We start from the raw sequence: 20,401 nt of genomic DNA, 5'->3' as shown, positions 1-20,401 counted from the left end.
ATAAATTGTTAAATATAAAAGCAGAAAGGAATGAGTTAGAAAACAGAAATTACTAGAATGAATAAATTCCAAGACAGATTTTTAAAAAAAATCAACAAAACAGACCAACCACCAGCAAACCTAATCAAGGAAAAAGTGAGTGAAATCACAAATATCTACATTAGAACTGACAAGGGGGATAAAACAAGCCATCAAAACTGAAGAAATTTTAGCATAAGACTACATTTGCACAACCCTACTCAAATAAATTTGAAGAAATGGATAATTTTTCAAAAGAATAAAACTTACTGACCCTGTATAGACAGAAAGTGTAACACAGACCAACTGTCACAGAAGAGATAAAGAAAGGAATCAAGACTCTCCTACAAGAAAAAAAGAAAGAAAAAGAAAGGCACCAGACCCAGCTGATCTCATCGGTAATTCTAACAAAACTTTAAAGATTAGATAATAATCAATGCTAATTATATTATTCCAAAGAAAACTTCCAATTTTATTTAATGAAATAAGCACAACATTGATCCAAAGACCTGAGAAAGACTGCACGGAAGAAGAAAACTACAGACCATCTCATTTATGAGTATCAATGCAAAAGAATTTTGAAAAGCATATGCACAAACAGAATCCAATGGCACACTAAAAGAGCAATTCATCATGACACAAATGGGATTTATTCTATGAAGACAGGACTATTTCAAAATAGGAAATACATTAATAAATTCAATCATATTAATGGAGCAAAAGGAAAACATCATATGACCATCTCCATAGACACAGGAAAGACAAAATTCAGCAGTGTTTCATGTTAAAAGCACTAAATAAAATGGGTATTTTTCCTCAGCATAATAAAATATAAATACCTCGGCTCAAAAGCCAGAGTTCTCCTTAATGAGGAAATACTGAAGGCTTCCCTGCTAAAGTCAAGATAAAGATGCCCACTATCTCTACTGTGTTGCAATTATTAGGCTATGAAGTTTGACTACATAGCAATCTAAGGTTTAAGACCTGGAATGGAAGAAGTAAGATTATTTCTATATACAAATTATATAATTACATTCCTAGAAAACCCAGAAGGAATCAATGGGGAAAAAATTACTACAAACAGTAAGAAAATTTAATAAAGTTAAGAGGTTAAAAATTAACATACAAAGATTACCAGCATTCACATATATAAACAAAAATGAGAATGTAAGAAAAGACCCAACTAAAATAACTACATGTAACCTTAAAGAATTCTAAAATTTATTTGTGCAAAACTTCTAACTCTCCTGAAAGACATAACATGTTCGTAGATATGAAGACTAAACATCATCAAGATGTCTGTTCTCACTATTTAATTTATAAGTTTAACTCATTCTCAATACAATACTTTGAGGATTTTTCTAGAATGAGACAAGTTTATTATTAAGTTCATTTGGAAGAATAAACAAGGAAGAGTCACTAGGAAACCCCTGAAAAAGATGAGCAATAAGGTGAGGGAAGCCCTACCAGATATTATAACAATAGAGTCTCTATAATTGTATGATGGTATATAGCACATGAACAGACATGTAGACAATGAACAGGATAAAAACCAGAGATAGACCCACCACATAAGAAAATTCAGTAATTGATAATGGCAGCATCTCAAATCAATGTGAAAAAGATATACTTTTTAATAAGAAGTGTTAAGATAGCTGGCTTGCCATATAAAAAAAGATAAAATCAGGGAATTCCCTGGTGATCCAGTGGTTATGACTCCGTGCTTCCACTGCAGGGGCAGGGGGCCAGCCAAAAAAAAAGATAAAATCACATCATACCCCAGGCAAATTCAAGAGGATCAGAAATGTGAACGTAAAAAATAAAACCATACAAGTACCAAAAGAAAACATGAGTCGATTTCCCTATAACCTAGTAGCATGGAACACTTTCCTATAATTCAAAAATCAAGCAAAAAGGCCAAAGATTGATGAATTTCCTTTTCTTTTTTTTTTTGTCCATGCTGCACGGCTTGTGGGACCTTAGTTCCCCGACAAGGGATCAAACCTGGGCCCTTGGCAGTGACAGCGTGGAGTCCTAATCACTGGACTGCCAGGGAATTCCCTGAATTTTATTTTCATAAAAACTTCTGCATGGCAAAAAAGGGATAAGCATAGTAAAAGACAAAATGAAAAAAAAAATGTTTCCAACTAATGGCAAGAAAAATTGTGAAAGATTTTGAAATGGACAAAAACAATTACTGAATGTCCCATCTAGCTCACCCTTCTAGATTATCTGTGGCTTTCACTGTCTTGGGCTATTTTACATTTCTGTAAATTGCTGAAAGCTGATAGTAATGCAAGTTACTCTTGCCCATAGAAATGCAAAACACTTTTACCAGTGGAATGCAACTGATTATTGCCCTGCAGATACTGACCAGTTATTTGTCTACCGACAAATCTATTTCAGCATTCCCAAATGCCTACATCATTTTTTTTGCCATTGCCTTTAAAACAATTGTAACATCTCACTGGTTCTCTCATTAATTATTAAGTTAAATAAAATTCCCTGGCACGCATTAATTTTTATTTAATGATAGCTGTGACTTTCTCACTCAGTCATCACAGCTCTGTTTTTAGGGTTTTTTTTGGGGGGGGGCGGTTCTTGGTTGTTTTTTTTTTTTCCACCATTCCGCTCAGCTTGTGGGATCTTAGTTCCCTGACCAGGGATTGAACATCCCCCACCCCGCCCTTGGCAGTAAAAGCACGGAGTCCTAACCGCTGGACGGCCGGGGATTCCCTAATTTTATATCTGTATAATTTTATCATTTTTGAAAATTATCTTTTAATAGTTTTGGAGGTTTCACCAGGATGCCCAGTGGATTCACCCAGCAGAACCAGGAAACTGCGTTACCAGAGAACTGCACCTCGTGGGCTGCTTTAGCTTTTCAAGGGCTTCTAGGAGGAAAACTCAAGTGGCAACATACATTTAACTTTGCTGACTCTCTGTTTCTGTAAATTTTGTTTTGTTTCTTTTCCCTCTCTACAGATTGTATATTTTCATCTGGTTTCCAGTTACTACATGGCCAATAAGTTATTACCCCTAAGTGGTAGCAATGACTGAGAATTTGGTTTCATAGTTTGACATTTATTTGGTGATCCCTATACAAGGATGACAAATCTCTTGGGTACAAGATGAAAGACACTCTGGTTTGTCTATTTGTCTATTTTGAGCTCAAATTTTTTAAGAATTTCATTTTCAGTTCCTTGATAACTAGACCAGGGAGGTTTTCTCTCTACAACTCATGTCTCTTGACCTGGGGGTGAAATTATAGAATCAAAGCTATAAAGCTCTGTATCTGTAATTCAGAAAGGTTTTTACCTCTCATTGTGTGTGATAAATCAAACAATTTATCTCCAGAGGTTATTCAGTATTTAGATTTTAAAGTCTCTTAAGTTAAAGGAACTCTGTTTTGACTGGCTTATTAATAAAAACAAAACAAAACAAAAAAAAAAACAAGGACTTATACAAATGGAATATTTGTAAAATTCCCAGAAAACAAAAGAAATTGAATTTCTAACACTTTAAATGTGCTAGACTTCTTTAAAAATTTCTTCCTACATGAATTAACTTAGAAACATTTAAAAAATCCAAGTTCAGGGCTTCCCTGGGGGCGCAGTGGTTGAGAGTCCGCCTGCTGATGCAGGGTACACGGGTTCGGGCCCCGGTCCGGGAGGATCCCATATGCCGCGGAGCAGCTGGGCCCGTGAGCCATGGCCGCTGAGCCTGCGCGTCCGGAGCCTGTGCTCCACAACGGGAGAGGCCACAACAGTGAGAGGCCCGCGTACCGCAAAAAAAAAAAAAAAAAAAATCTAAGTTCACATAATTCACGTACAGTTGACCCTTGAACACCTCAAGAGTCAGGGGCACCCACCCTCCACACTGTTGAAAATCCACATATAACTTTATAGTTAGTCCTCCATAACCAAGGTTCCTCTGTATTGGCATTCTGCATCCGCCGATTCAACAAACCTCAGACCCTGTAGTACTGCTGTATTTACTACTGAAAAAAAATCTGTGTATAACTGCGCAGTTCAAACCCCTGTTGTTCAAGAGTTAACTGTACAACTTCAGCAAACAAGCCTAGTTGGATCATTTTGGTTTATAAAAATAGCTATTTATTTTTTATGATTAATCATTTTATTCCACTTGGGTTTGTTTTTCCCTGAATGCACACAGGTTTACTAATCAAACAAGCTAACATTACCCTACAAAAATATTCAAGATGATTAAAAATGTAAATTTGTGCTCAACTAAGCAGAATCATTACTCTGACAAACTTTTTATTTCAACACATATTAAAGATTAATTTCTAAGATCTTTAGGTAACTTAAAACCTTAATATTAAGTTAATTAAGAGACAATCACTGTATAGCAGTTAATTTTTAAGTATAATGGAATCCTAGCAGACTGATTACTAAGCATAACTAAGTTTATATACTTTTGCTTCTTATTTTTATAGGCTATTGAAAAGCTATCGTTTCCGGATGCGTCCATGAAAGTGTTCATTTCTGCCACTTTAAGGTATAAAAGTGACGTTTGTATCTGTAAGAAGTTGTATTCAGAGATTTGCTCTTATTCAGACAATTCTCAATGTTCCACTTCCGTGTTTCAATGTGAAATATAAATTAGTTACTTTGGTTAAAAGTTAGAACCATTAGCAGTAGTTAAGATACTAGGAACAGTGACAGAGAAATACAACTGTGTATGTACTTCTGTTTTATCAAGGAAAAAGAGCAGCTTTCTCCTACAGCAGTAGTTTTCAAATTTGGGGGTCTCTTTTACATAACTCTCAAAACTTACTGAGAAATCGAAAAAGCTTTTGTTTATGTGGATTCTAACTATTGATATTTACCGCATTAAAAACTAACACTCAGATTTTGTGTGTGTGTGTATGGGGGGTGCTGCATTGCACGGCTTGCAGGATCTTAGTACCCTGACCAGGGATGGAACCCAGGCCCCCAGCAGTGGAAGCGCCAAGTCCTATCGACTGGATTGCCAGGGAATTCCCAAAACTGAGAATTTTTTTTTAAATTGACTGATTCATTTGAAAGTAGCAATGATGAATGCACTGCATTTTAATGTAAATAACCTCTTAGCATTATTTGAAAATAGTTTTGACCTCACAGATGCCAAAAAAAGAACAAGTGCTCTAAAGCAAACTGTTTAAGAACATGAAAGAGCACAATGAAGGACAAAACATGGAAAATGAATTTTATTTGCCTTCATTTACAATATAAGACTGAAAATACGCTATGATATATGTTTAAAATTCAGCAACATTTGTTCAGTTTTGTTGGGCTTGCTTCCTTGGTTTACTGGTTAATGACCTGCCTAAAATATGAAAGGTTACTCTTTACCTTCTATGTAATCTGCCTAGATGACTGTTTTGCCAGAATAATGTCTGTACTTCATGTGGACTTTATTATATTCTTGATTATTCAATAAAAAACAGAAAAGGTTTCCTCTCACTTATGAAAGAACTAAGTTTCTTTACAATCAAGTTATCTATGTTTATTTTTTAAATGCTTTACTTTCACTTTAATTAACCAAGTTTTGCTTCTCAGGCAACCTCTGACAACTGTTTTGATTTTGCCTTTCCAAATTTGGATCCTAACTATAGAAAAAATAAAATAAAACTTTCAAGATATCTTTCACACCAAAACTGTCTTGGAGATTTCCCAGAAGAACCCAGAAAGAGCACAGTTATTTATTTTCATCTTATAGAAAGACTATAAATAATTAGGTTTGTTTGATATATTACTATAGTAAATGTTGCACGGGAAGAGCTGTCAAATTAGAGAGATGCTCACCCTTCCTAGGTTAAATGTGTAAGTAAAAAATGTTATAATACAAACATTTTTGAAACTGTACTCTTCATGGGAAGCCCTTGAATGTCAATTTCTGGGACAAAAATTGCTAGCTATAACTATGTTTTCACTAATCAAAACTTTTAAGTAGTAATGTATTGTACCTGACAGAAAATTTTACTCTTCTCCATTCTAATATTAGTTACAGGAATAAATTAACCATAGCCGTTAAGCCTCTGTCATCTACAGATAGTCTTTGTTTGCCCCGAAAGCTCTGCTATAAGCTGTAAGTCTGAGTTTATGGCTTCAACAATGGACAGTTTCAGAGCCCTGCGGCACTTCAAACTATTGACACTTCACAAAATAGACTCTTTTTAAAGTTAAACATAGAATATCCATATGACTCAGCAATTCCACTCTTAGATATATACCTAAAAAAACTGAAAATAGACATTCAAACAAAAGCTAATACATGAATGTTCATAGCAGCACATTCACAACAACCAAAAGGTAGAAACAACCCAAATGTTCACCAACTGATGGATGAATAAAACGTGGAATATCCACACAGTGGAATATTATTCAGCCATAAAAAAGAAAGAAGTACTGATACATTGCTACAATATAGATGAATCTCAAAACATTATGCTGGGCTTCCCTGGTGGCTCAGTGGTTGAGGGTCTGCCTGCCGATGCAGGGGACACGGGTTCGTGCCCCAGTCCGGGAAGATCCCACATGCGGCACAGCGGCTGGGCCCGTGAGCCATGGCCGCTGAGCCTGCGTGTCCGGAGACTGTGCTCCGCAACGGGAGAGGCCACAACAGTGAGAGGCCTGCGTACCGCAAAAAAAAAAAAAAAACCATTATGCTGAAATGAAAAAAGACACAAAAAGTCATATACTGTATGCTTCTATCAATATTTTAATGAAAAATCAAAAAAAGGTAAATCCATAGAGACAGAAAACAGAGTAGTAGTTGCCAGCAGCTGGGAGAAGAGGGGGAATGGAGAGTAGCTACTAACGAGTACAGGGTTTCCTTTCGTAATGATGAAAATGTTTTGCAGCTAGATAGAGGTAATGGTTATACAACATTGTGAATGTACTAAATGTCACTGAATTGTACCTTTAAAATGGCATATTTTATGTTTTGTGAATTCTACTTCTATTTAAATGAAAAACAAGATGAAGCTTCCCAGAATTCATGAAACTACTTCCTAGTGAAACAACCATAACCAATGAAAATTACTTAAAAACAAAAAACACCATTTGAAATCTCTGAAAATTGTCCCAAGAGCATGCAGCAAATGAAGAGACATTTATTCAAGAAAATCTACTAAGAACAGTAAGAGCTTATGGCCCCTGAAACACAACTAACACTCTTCCTCCAGCTTAGCATGATAGAAGCTCCATCCTGGCTGGGTGTGGCTAAGTAGTCAGGGCTTCCTCTCCCCCCAGGTTTCAGTTAAGGGTCAGAAAAAGGGCAGGTATACAGCATTTCTCATCCTCCCTCCCCCACAGTTCTGTGTTACAGAAGCTAAATTCCAGGTGAGTGTGGCTGAAAGGTTGGGGGCCTCCTTCTTCCACCCAGCCCTCCTTCCTCCATCCAGCCCCATGAAGGATGCCATAGGACAGAGGCTTTCCCAAAGATGGAGTAGCCAGGAATACTGGGATCCCAACTGCCCCACCTCAGCTTGAGACAGGCTGGGACCTGGGACCTGGGACCCTTTGCTGCAGTGTCTGAACCTGCCCAAGTGTCTCCTCCAGCAACAAAATACAAAGAAACTATAAGGAACTAAAAATAATTGCCTGCATGTGCAGATGGGGCAAATTATGGACAAGACACAAAAAGACCAAAAAAAAACCCCAACTGCCACTTCTGAAGAGCCAGGAGCAAAAATAGGGTGTCAAGAGCAAAAGCAGGGTACTGTGCATGCCCCCTGCACTCAACACCACCAAAGGGGTGGGCAAACCACCTAAGCCACCCCTCCAGCCTGACCCCTGGACACACCCCTACCTTCACCCCATTTAAGGAACCAGCTGGCCCCCACCTTGAGGAGCGAGCAAAGGAAACTGTTACCTGTTTTCGCTCCCCGCCCTGCTGTAGCAGGGGCCCCAATAAAGCCTTGCCTGAATTTCTTGTCTGGTCTCATCAATTTCTATTGATTAAGGAAGGCCAAGAACCCTGGTCTGTAACAAGCTCATAGGACAGAGGCTGTACACTTTAAAGGGCAGGCCAAGAAGAACAGAGATTACTGCCCCACACAGAGTCCTACTCCTCTGCCCCATCCAGACTGCTGCTCTTTAAGAATAGTATCACTTGAAACAGACCACTGTTCCTGCCCCAAGCTCTGGTGCAGTGGCGCAGAGATTATCCCCACTGGAAGAAGCAGGAGAAAATTGCAAAGTTCTCCCCCAAAAAACTGACTTTGTTTAGAACAGAATGTAAGGAAGTCCAAACATTATGGTACTCTTGAAAACAATGGAGATTTTGGTAGTAAGCAATTGAGAGGAGGCTGGTACCTCCATGTAATCAACAAGTTAAATCACAGGTCAGCCAGTTTACCAAAAAGAACCAGAGAAAGAAAATGTGAAGAGCCCTCCTATGATCAGAACAAACCTCAGAGATTGGCCTGAAAAACTAACCCTGCACTCAAACATGTATTTGTACATCATGTTCACAGCAGCATTCACAACAGCCAAAAGATGGAAGCAATCTGAGCGTCCATCAACAAATAATGGATAAACAGAAAGTAGTATATACGTACAACAGTATATTATCCAGCCTCAAAAAGGAAGGAAATTCTGACACATGCTACAACAGGATAAACCTTGGTGACATAATGTTAAGTGAGATAAGCCAGTCACAAAAGAACAAGTATATGATTCCACTTATATGAGTTCTCTAAAGTAATCATATTCATAGAAACAGAAAGTATGATAGTAGTTACCGGGGGCTGCTGGGACAATGGGGAGTTACCATTTAATGAGTACAGTTTCAGTTTGGAAAGATGAAAAAGTTCTGGAGATGGATGGTGGTTATGGCTGCAGAGCAATGTTAATGTACTTAATGAAACGAACTGCACATTTAAAATGGTAAGCTTTATGTTACATGTATTTTATCACAATTCTCTAAGTAATATTTAAAAATCAAGATTGGGAAGATTAGGGGACTTAATCCACTAGAAAAATCATTAAGCCAGGAATAAATATAAAGTAGAGAAATAAATGAAAAAGTCTATCATTTATTCCTTCAAACTTACTAAGCGTGATCTAGTTGGATGTGTTCTAGCTGCTGGGGTGTGTAGTAGATCCTTGTTACCTGGTGGTGCATTCTCCTCCCAGCTACTAAGGACCCAGAGCTGCACCCTTCTCTGGAGACCAGCGAGTAGGAGGCACTCTGCCCAGTAATGCCTGGGAAGGTATGCACCCCCCCAGCAGCCACACACTCTGGGGGGTAGCCTATAGCCAAGGAGAGGTTGTTGGAGGTGGGAGAAAAAGTTCAGCCCCATTGCCTCAAAGTGGAACAACTCTGTGATATCATTCTTTTATTTTTTTTAATTTTTGGCTGCACTGGGTCTTCATTGCTACACACGGGCTTTCTCTAGTTGCGGCGAACGGGGGCTACTCTTTGTTGCAGTGCACAGGCTTCTCATTGTGGTGGCTTCTCTTGTTGCAGAGCATGGGCTCTAGGGGCACAGGCTCAGTAGTTGTGGCACACGGGCTTAGTTGCTCTGCAGCACGTGGGATCTTCCCAGACCAGGGATTGAACCTGTGTCCCCTGCATTGGCAGGCGGGAATCTCAACCACTGTGCCACCAGTGAAGTCCCTGTGATAACACTCTAACTCCAGAGCTCCTCCTGGAATCAGGCTGAGGCTAGACTTAAGATGAACCCACAGTTTTAGATCTCCTCTACCCTATCCTATTTCCCTCACTCCTACAGGTTTCATCTGAAAGTACTGCCTCAACAAATTACTCGCATAAGGGCAGAAAAAAAACTACCACTGCAAAGGGGACCAGATTTAATTGGATTAGACTGTGAAACAACTTATGCCCCTGAATACTGTTGAAAACAATAAAGCAACCAGCCAGCAATTACTGGACTCTAACATCTCAGTGTGATATCAAGATAAGCAGGCAGGGACTTCCCTGGTGGTCCAGTGGTTAAGGCTCCATGCTGTCAATGCAGAGGGCATGGGTTCGATCCCTGGTCAGGGAACTAAGATCCCACATGCCATGGGGCGTGACCAAAAGATTTAAAAAAACAAAAGATAAGCAGACAGCTTAACAGAGAGATCAGGGAAAGACATAAAGAGAATTCTGCTAAAACCACTGTCATTCCAGAGTGACTGTGTACATGCCAAGATTGTGCCCTCTGAGGAGCCGCAGCAGAGGCTTCACACTGTGAGGGAAATACACTTGACTGAAATAGTCCAGCCTAGCCACTAAACAAACAAACACAAACAAAAACAAGCTCCAGGGACTTCCCTGGTGGTCCAGTGGCTAAGACTCAGTGCTCCCAATACAGGGGGCCCAGGTTCAATCCCTGGTCAGGGAACTAGATCCCACATGCATGCTGCAAGTAAGAAGTCTGCATGCCACAACAAAGATCCCGCATGCCACAGCTAAGACCTGGCACAGCCAAAATAAATAAATTAATTAATTAATTAAATATTAGGGGGGAAAAAAAAGCCCCAGAAGGTGGTTGGGGGGGTGGGGGTGGGAATCAGCATCAAGAGTTGATAAAATATACTGTCTAAACATTTTAGTTTTCAACCACAACAACGAATTATGAGATAGGCAAAGAAATAGGAGACTATGACCCACACACAGGAAAAGAAACAGGCCCTGTTAAAAGGCCTTGATGGTGGAGTTAACAAAGACTTCAAAGTACTAGGTTCATAGTACTAAAAACAAAACATGCTTAAAGAAGTGAAAGAAGGTATGATGACAATGTCTAATAAAATAAGAGACTATTGACAAAGAAAGAGAAATCATAAAAAAGAACCAAGTTAAAATCCTGTAGTTGAAAAGTAAACAACAGAAAGGAAACACTCATTAGAAGATCTCAACAGTAGACATAAATTAGCAGAAGAAAGACTACTTAAACATAGACTAATACAGAACATGTAATCCAAACAGAGAAAAAAGAATGAAGAAAATGCAGAGCTTCAGAGAAATGTGAACAGCGTTAAGCACACCAACATACACATGATGGGAGTACCAAAGTAAGGAAGAAAATGGAGCAAAAAGAGTATCTGAAGAAATAATGGCTGAAATTTCCCAAATTTGATGAAAAACATTAAACTAAACATCTAAGATGATCGACAAACTACAAGAAGAATAAATACAAAGAACTCCATACCCAGACACATCACAGTAAAAATAACGAAAGACAAAGGAAAAATCTTGAAAATAAGGGGGAAAAAACCACATATAAGGGAATCCCACTGAGATTAACAGCTGACTTATCATCAGAAGAAATGGAGGCCAAAAGGCAGTGGGATAATATATTCAAAGTGTTAAAGGAAAAAACTGTCAACTAAGAATCTTATAATCAACAAAACTATCTTTCAAATAATGAAGGCGAAATAAAGACACTTGCAGATAAACAAAGACTGAGGGAATTAGTTACCAGCAGACCAGCCTTACAAGAAATACTAAGAGAAGTTCTTCATAATTAAAAGAGTGAACCCAGATGGCAATATGAACACATGCACACACACACACACACAAGAACACCAGCAAAGGTAACTATGTAATTCTAAAAGACAGTATAAATGCATCTTTCTTCTCTTAACTAATTTAAAAAGCAATTGCATAGGACAATATGTACATAACTGTATTGACAACATATAGAAACATATTTGAAAATAACAGCACAACTTAAGTATGTGGGAACAAAGCTGTAATGGAATAAGAAAATGACACAACTAAAAACTCAGCAACAAATAAAGAGAATTAGAAATGGTAAATAAGGCTAATGTAACAAACTCTATAAATACTTGCTCTCTTTCTCTCAGCTTCTTTGAAAAATAAAAAGTTATATATAGCAACAAATGTAACACCATATTGTTGTGTTTGTAACATATACAGATGTAAGATATTACAATAACAGCACAAAAAAGGGAAAGAGGAAACAGAGTTAGATAGAAGTAATGTTTCGGTACTTCACTGGAATTAATTTAGAATTAATCTGAAGCTGATTCTGAGAGCAACCACTAAGAAATAAATTTCTTTTAAACACTGGGAAAAAATCATTAAAGTAGTTAAAATGTTACACTAGAAAATATTCACTTAACAAAAAATAGTAAAAAAAAAAAAAGTCTGGGGGGACAGAGGAGCAAAAAGAAATGAGACATACAGAAAACAGAAAGTAAAATGACAGCTATAAATCCAACTATATAAATATTAACATTCAATATGAATGGATTAAACAGTCCAGTCAAAAGTCAGAGATTATCAAACTGGATAAAAAACAGATACATCACACTTTAGATTCAAGGATAAAAATAGGTTGGGGCTTCCCTGGTGGTGCAGTGGTTGAGGGTCCGCTTGCCGATGCAGGGGACACAGGTTCGTGCCCCGGTCCAGGAGGATCCCACGTGCCGCGGAGCAGCTGGGCCCGTGGGCCATGGCCGCTGGGCCTGTGCGTCCGGAGCCTGTGCTCCGCAGCAGGAGAGGCCACAACAGTGAGAGGCCCACGTACCACAAAAAAAAAAAAAAAAAAGGGGTTGAAAATAAAAGGATAGAAAAAGAGTCAATCAATCAAGAATATGTAACAAGTATACACATTTATACACCTAACAACAGAGCCCAAAACACATGAAGCAAAAACTATTCAATACCCAATAATGGATAGAACTAAGCATTATATCAAAAAGGAAGTAGAAGACTTTGAACAACTATTAACTAATGAGATCTAACAGACATCTATAGAATCTTCCACCCAACATCAGGATACATATTCTTCTCAATTGCACATGGAACATTCTCCAGGATAGACCACATGTGAGGCCATAAAACAAGCCTCAATGAATTAAAAGGACTGAAGTCATACAAAGTACGATCTCTGACCAAATGCAATGAAATTAGAAATTAACCATGGAAGGCCGTTTGAGAAATTCACAAATACATAGAAATTAAACAACATACGTCTAAATAACCAATGACTCAAAGAAGAAATCACAAAGGAATTTTTTTTTTTTTTGCGGTATGGGGGCCTCTCACTGTTGTGGCCTCTCCCGTTGCGGAGCACAGGCTCCAGACACGCAGGCTCAGCCGCCATGGCTCACGGGCCCAGCTGCTCCGCGGCACGTGGGATCTTCCCGGACCAGGGCACAAACCCGTGTCCCCTGCATCGGCAGGTGGACTCTCAACCACTGCGCCACCAGGGAAGCCCTCACAAAGGAAATTTTAAAAATACTTTGAGATGAATGAAAATGAAAAAACACAATACCAAAACTTACGGGATGATGCTAAAGCAGTGCTTAGAGGATTATTTATAGCTGCAAAAACCTATATTTAAAAATAAGAAAGATCTCAAATCAATAGCCTACCCTTCCATCCCAAAACACTAATAAAAAGGAGAGCAAATTAACCTAAAACAAGCAAAGAAAAGAAATAAAGATTAGCTACAAAGGAAATAGATGATAGAAAAACAATAGAAATATCAATGAAGCGAAAAGATGGTTCTTTGAAAAGATCAATAAAATTGACATTTAGCTAAATTGACCAAGAAAAAAACTCAAATTACTAAAAGTCAAGAATAAAAGAAAAGTCAGTATTACCAATCATACGGGAATAAACAAGGTTACAATGGAATGCTATGAACAATTTTATACCAACAACCTGGTAACCTAGAAGAAATGGACAAATTTCTAGAACAACACAAACTACCAAAACTGGTGCAATAAGAATAGAAAATCAGAACAGACCTATAACAAGAGATTGAATCAATAATCAAAAACCTTCCAAGAAAGAAAAGCTTTGGTGACAAATTCTACCATCTATTTAAAGAAAAATTAACACGATTCCTTCACAAACTCTTCCAAAAAGTGGAAGAGGAGGGACACTTCCTAATTCATTCTATGAGGCCAGCATTACTGATACCAAATCCAGATAAAGACATCATAAAAAAGAAAACTACACACCAATATCCCCTATGAATATATATGTAAAAATGCTCAGTAAAATATTAGCAAACTGAATCCAACGTGTTAAAAGGCCAAATGGAATTTATCCCAGGAATCTAAGAGTTATTCAACATTAAAAAAATAAATGTGATACACCACAAAAATAAAACAAAGGGAGAAATAAAAACACATTCATCTCAATTGAGGAACACTAACCAACTCATTCTATGAGGTAGAATGACATCACCAAAGACATCACCAGAAAATAAAAGACCAATATCTCGTGAACATACATGCAAAAATCCTATACAAAATACTAACAGATGGAATCCAGCAACATATAAAAATGATTACACACTATGACCAAGAGGGATTTATTCTGCAAACCCAAGGGTGGTTTACATCTGAAAATTAATTAATGTAAAACACCACTTTGATACAATAAGGGACAAAATCTACATGATCATCTCAACAGAGGCAGAAAAAGCAACCGAAAAATTTAATGTTCCTTCATAATAAAAACACTCAACAAACTAGGACTAGAAGGGAACTTCCTCAACCTGAAAAACAGCATCTATGAAATTCCCATAGCAATATATGAGAGTGCCAGTTGTTCTACAACTTCACCAATACATGGTATGGTCAGTCTTTTATTTAGACATGCCAATAGTGTGGTGGTTTACCCCATAGTTTTCATTTGCATTTTTCTAACAACTAATGATGTTAATCTTCTTTCCATGTGCTTATTTGCTCTCTACATACCTCCTTTTGTGAGGTATCCATTCAAATCATTTACCCATTTTTTTAACATATTTATTGGACTATAATTACTTTACAATGGTGTTAGTTTCTGCTTTATAACAAAGTGAATCAGCTAAACATATACATATATCCCCATATCTCCTCCCTCTTGCATCTCCCTCCCACCCTCCCTATCTCACCACTCTAGGTGGTCACAAAGCACTGAGCTGATCTCCCTGTGCTATGCGGCTGCTTCCCACTAGCTATCTATTTTACATTTGGATTTACCCATTTTTTAAATGAGTTGTTTGCTTTCTTATCAGTCAGTCTCTCAAAGACTTCTTTTATACATTCTGGATGCAATTTTTTTTTTTTTTATCAGAGATGTGACTTGCAAATATTTTCTCCATGTCTGTGGCCTGTCTTTTCATTAACAGTGTGCTTGAAGACCAGATGTTCTCAATTTTGATAAAGTCCAATTTATCAATCTTTTCTTTTATGTATTATGCTTTTGTAATAGTATCTAAGAAATCTTTGCCTGACCCAAAGTCACAAAAATTTTCCCCTGTAGTTTTTAGGAGTTTTATAGTTTCGCATTTAACGTTTAGGTTTACGATCCATTTTGAGTTAACTTTTAAATATGATGCAAAATACATTTAAAAGTTCATTATTTTCCATATAAATATCTGACGTTCCACTACTGTTATTTAAAAAGACTATCTTTTCCAATGAATTCTTTACATCTTTGCCAAAAATTAACTGACCGTGTGTGTAAACCTATTTATGGAGTCTTCTCAGTTTCACTGATCTATTTGTCTAGCTTGATGCTAGTACCACACTGTCTTGATTACTGTAGCTTTATAATAAATCTTAAAACCAGGTAATGTAAATTCTCCAACTTTTCATGTTTTTCTTAGTTAGTTTGGCTATTCTAGGTCTTTTGCATTTCCATATGAACTTTAGAATCAGCTTGTCAATTTCTACCAAAAAAATTGCTGGATTTTTATTGGGATTGCCTTAAATCTAAAGACCAGTTTGGGGGAAATGACATCTTAACATTATTGAATCTTCTGATTCATGGACACAGCATATGTGTACATTTATTTAGGTCCTCTTTAATTTCTATTAGCAATGTTTTATAGTTTTCAGGTAAAAATCTTTCACATTGTTTGCCATATTTATCCCTATGAATTTCATATTTTTTGATGCTATTAATTTTTTATTTCAATTTTTGATTGTTCATTGCTAGCACATAGATATACAATTGATTTTTGCATACTGATTTGGTGTCCTATACCCTTGCTAAACCCACTTAACAGTTCTAGTAGCTTTTCTATGCATTCCATAGGATTTTCTCTATAGATAATTACATTGTCTGTAAATAAAGATGATTTTCCAATCAAGATTTTTTTTCCTTATCTTATTATACTGGCTAGGACCTCTAGTACAGTGTTGAATAGAAGTTGTGAGAATGAACATCCTTGCTTTATTCCTGATTTTAGGAGAAAAGCATTCAGTCTTTCACCATTAAGTTTAATGTTAGCTACAGGTTTTTCATAGATGCCTTTTTTCAGGCTGAGGAATTTCCATTCCTAGTTTCTGAGGGTTTTTATCAGGAATGAATGTTAGATTTGTCAATGCTTTCTCTGCATCTATTAAGATGATCATATAATTTTTTTTAGTTTAATATGAATTACGTCAGTTGGTTTTTCAAGTGTTAACCAGCATGCATTCTTGAAATAAATCCCATTTATTATTTTTATATATTGTGGATTTAATTTGCTAAAATTCTGTTTAAAGTGTTTTAGTGTGTGTATTAATAATACTGGTGTATAGTTTCCTTTTCTAGAAATGTCTTTGTTTAGTTTTGGTATCAGGTTAATGTTGACCTCAAAAATTGAAGTTTATCAATTTTACTGATCTCAAAGAACCAGGTTTCAGTTTCACTGATTTTCTCAACTGTTTTTCTATTTCCTATTTCACTGATGTCCACTCTGATCATTATCATCTTTCTTTGGCTCTTTTGGATTTCATTTGCTCTTTTTTTTCTAGTTTCTTAACTTAGAAGATGAGGCCATTATTTTAAACCATTCTTTTCCAGTAGAGGTGTTTAGTGTATTTCTCTCTAATTATAGATTTAGCTGTAACCCACAAATTTTGATATGTTGTGTTTTCATTTTATTCGTTCAAAATACTTTCTAATTTCTCTTTCCATTTCTTCTTTCATCCATGGGTTATCTAGATGTGCGTTTTTCAGTGTTCAAATATTTGGGAATTTTCCAGATACTTTTCTACTGACTTCTAATTTAATTCCATTGTGGCCAAAGAACCACATCATACGCCAGGCCCTGTGAAAAGTGTATAATATGCTTCTCATTTAATCATCTGGCTTCCGCCAAGAAGACTGATCTGATAAAAAGTGAGTCAGGGGGCTTCCCTGGTGGCGCAGTGGTTGGGAATCCGCCTGCCAATGCAGGGGACACGGGTTCAAGCCCTGGTCCGGGAAGATCCCACATGCCACAGAGCAACTAAGCCCGCAATGCAGCCAAAAATAAATAAATAAAATAAATAATAAATTTTAAAAATTAAAAAAAAAAAAAGTGAGTCAGGAAAAGGTCAGGCTGAAAAAAAGTCTGCCACTAAGAAAAATAATATTAATAATAACTATAACAACATAAGCCTACATGCCAGCTAAAACTTAATTGAGAAATAACAACAAAAATTAATCTTAATGCTGAAATATTTATGGATGAACTGCTGTCTGGGATTAGCTTCAAAATAACCCAGGGTGAGGAAGAGTGGAAATGGGAAGAGATCAAATGAGACTGGCCAGGGGTTGAAATGAAGCTAGACGATAAATTCATGTGGTCCATTAGACTTTTCTACTTTTTAAAACACTTAAATTTTCCCATAATGAAAGTTTTTTTTTTAATTTAGTATTAGCATGTCACTCAGTGAAACCTTGGGAAAAGATAACAGTAGCTTAAATTGTTCAAGTGAAAAGACTACTAATAGTGCCTTCTACATGTGTGTGCAAAGAGTCTGCTTATAAATGAGAGATGACAAGTGTATATATAGGATAAGTATGAGTCAACGTAGTTCGCTAAAAAGAAGACTGTGGGTTTCAACAAAGTGAGCAGGTTACAAAAATGTCCAGCAAAACAGAACAGAATGATAACACCATGAATACATATATTCTATTTGTGTCACGAGAATCTCTCAATATACAGTTGACTGTTGAACAATGAGGGGTTAGGGCCTCGGACCCTTCATGCAGTGAAAAATCCACATATAACCTATAGTCAGCTGTCCATACACTGGTTTCCTCCATATCCCAGGTTCCACATCCTCGGATTCAACCAACTGTGGATCGTGTAGTACCACGGTATTTGCTATTTAAAAAATTCCAGGTATAAGTGGATCGACAGTTTAAATCCATATTGTTCAAGAGCCAACTGTATTTCAAATTTTTCTTCTAAGTCAATTTCATCTGCTATCAAGGATACTGCCTAGCACATTTTCTCAAGAAGAAGCATCTCCTTCATAACCAATACTATTTTCAAAAATGGACTGTTCTGATAACTATACCACATACTGTACTCTTTCAGTTTCACCACGCAGTGAGGAAAACAAAGCTTCCTTTTAGTCTATGATTTCTACTTTCATTACCAAATGCAGAGTTTTATGAAAAGAATTACATTGAAAAATTAAGAAAATGCACTAATTATTCTTATATCATAAATGGAACTTCATTTGACAAAAATATATCAGATGCCTACCACATGCTCCGTGTTAGGCATACAGCAGTAAACGAATAGGCAAGGTCCCTAAGGTCCTGAGCTTCCTGGGCATCTAAACACCTACCCCTCCCCTGTCTACAAATAAAGAATCAAGGTCCAGAGAAGTTAAACGATTGTTGCCCATGACCTCACACTTCATCAGTGGTTAGACTAGGGTAAACCAAGAACCCAGGTCTCCGGATTATCAGAGCAAGGTGGATTCACATCATAACTTGAACTGGCTTCACTTTATACTACATCCTCAGTCCACAAAATATCCAGCGCTCCATTTCTAGGAATGTATCCTGAAGAAATAATAATGATTAAAGGCCAATGAGTCCCAAGTTCCCTAAGTGAATAATAATTTCATTATCATCACAGCGAAAAATGAAACCTTATGTTTAAAAGGCACTCATCCTTGAAGAAAGTGCCTAACGCTCTAATGGATCACTACAGTACCCGGCTAACATTCTATTAGGGCAGCAGGTATTCAGTCTGGAATATTCATTGTTCTTGTACTATTTTTAAAGGGTGGAGATTCTTTTTAAAATAAACTGCGAAATGCATGCAAAATTAATGAAACGTTCGTAAATAAGTAAAAGCTCCCCAGGCTTGCCGAGCGAGCGCACGGTCACATCAGCGCGTTCCCGAGCGTCAGCTCCTCCCCTCCAGCCCACGCTCCCTCCTCGCCCACTCTGGCCGCGCGGGAGGGGCGATAATGGTGCCGGCGTCTCCCGCTCAATTTCAATTCTCCCACGCCCTCGGCAGCCCAGCTCGCCAGGGTTTCCACCTGCGCGACCGTCGGTACCTCGGTCACGCCGGCTGTCGGCACTTAACCTGCGCCTCCGCCACGTCCGCAGCCAAGCCGCCCTCGGCCCCTGCACGATCCGAGAGCCAGGAAGCCCCAGGCGCGTCCTCGAGACCCCAGGCCAGGGCCGGGACTGGACTGCGAAGGCGGGGCGGCGCCGCGGCTCCCGGGGTCAGAGGCGCCTTGGCAGCCACACCCTCCAGCTGCGCTGTGACAGCTCCCGCGGCTGAGGCGGGCCGCGCCGACAGGTGTGGCCTCCCGTGCCGTCCCGCCCCGGTCCCGGCTCAGGTCCCGGCCAGCCACCCTGAAGCGCCCCCACCTGCCCGCCCGCCCCCTCGCGCACCACCTGTCTGGCCGCTCCGCGCGCCACCGGCGGCGGACGACCCGCCCGGCTCCCGACGAGCGGCCGGAGGGGGCAGCCCGACACCCCGGGAGGATGAGAGCTTTACCGGAGGGTGGGCCCCACGCAGGCGGTGTCGGTGCTCTGGATCTCCTGCAAGATCCGCTCGTGCTCCGGAACGGTGCCCAGACCTTCGCCGCTCTCCGCCATCTTGGCTGGAAGCTGAGAAGCCAGCGAGGCGCGGCGCCGCGAGAACCGCGGGGGCGAGCAGACTGTGGCGCGAGCGCGAGGGGGCGGGGAAAGGGGCGGGGCGGGCGGGGTGGGGCGGGCAGCACAGGGGCGCGCGGGTGGCGTGGGAGGCAGCGCGCGGGCCCGCGACCAGGTGTCGGGTCTCCACACCTGGGGGGAGGGCAAGGTACTGCCGGGGGCGGCGGGGAGTGGAGACGCATCACCTCCGGCTCTCGCTCGGCACTTGTCCCTAGTTGCTGTCTATTAACTGGCTGGGTTTTAACATAGATCCCTGTATTCTGTGTGCCCGACCCTCTGCTACGCGCTGGGGATACTTTAGTAATGAGGGAGGTCGACAATCTGTAATAAAAGCTACGGGAACGTTTAACAGGGAGGCCTGATGTACTACTCTGGGTGGTGGAGAGTCAGAGAAAGGAAACCGTGTACTCAAGAAAAGCAAAATGGTGTGTGGGAGTAAGGTTTATTTTAGGAATGAGCCAGGAAGATCCCAGCTGGCGACTGCTCAGAATGGATTCCTGTCCCTGCCCGC

General features: G+C 39.1%; 1 protein-coding gene across 6 annotated transcripts in view; it reads right to left on the bottom strand.

Moving 5' to 3' along the window:
* Nucleotides 1–19,851, bottom strand: part of EXOC6 (exocyst complex component 6) — a 196,873-nt gene extending 177,022 nt beyond the window's left edge. For 4 of the 6 annotated variants that reach the window (XR_004346133.1, XM_032607832.1, XM_032607837.1 and 1 more), the window contains exon 1: nucleotides 19,733–19,851. Coding sequence is in view for 3 of the 6 variants with exons in the window: in XM_032607832.1 (XP_032463723.1) it covers nucleotides 19,733–19,833 (101 nt within the window). In the remaining 3 variants the exon portion in view is untranslated. Of the gene's footprint in view, nucleotides 1–19,283; nucleotides 19,341–19,626; nucleotides 19,683–19,732 lie in introns of those variants that run through there. The other 2 variants (XM_032607835.1, XM_032607834.1) reach the window with 2 other exon arrangements.
* Between the last annotated feature and the right edge of the window lie 550 nt (nucleotides 19,852–20,401).

Source organism: Phocoena sinus, chromosome 16 (assembly GCF_008692025.1).
Source record: "Phocoena sinus isolate mPhoSin1 chromosome 16, mPhoSin1.pri, whole genome shotgun sequence".
NCBI classification, from domain to species: Eukaryota; Metazoa; Chordata; class Mammalia; order Artiodactyla; family Phocoenidae; genus Phocoena; species Phocoena sinus.
Note: the sequence above shows the minus strand (reverse complement) of the source record. Positions and strands in the feature narration are given on the sequence as shown.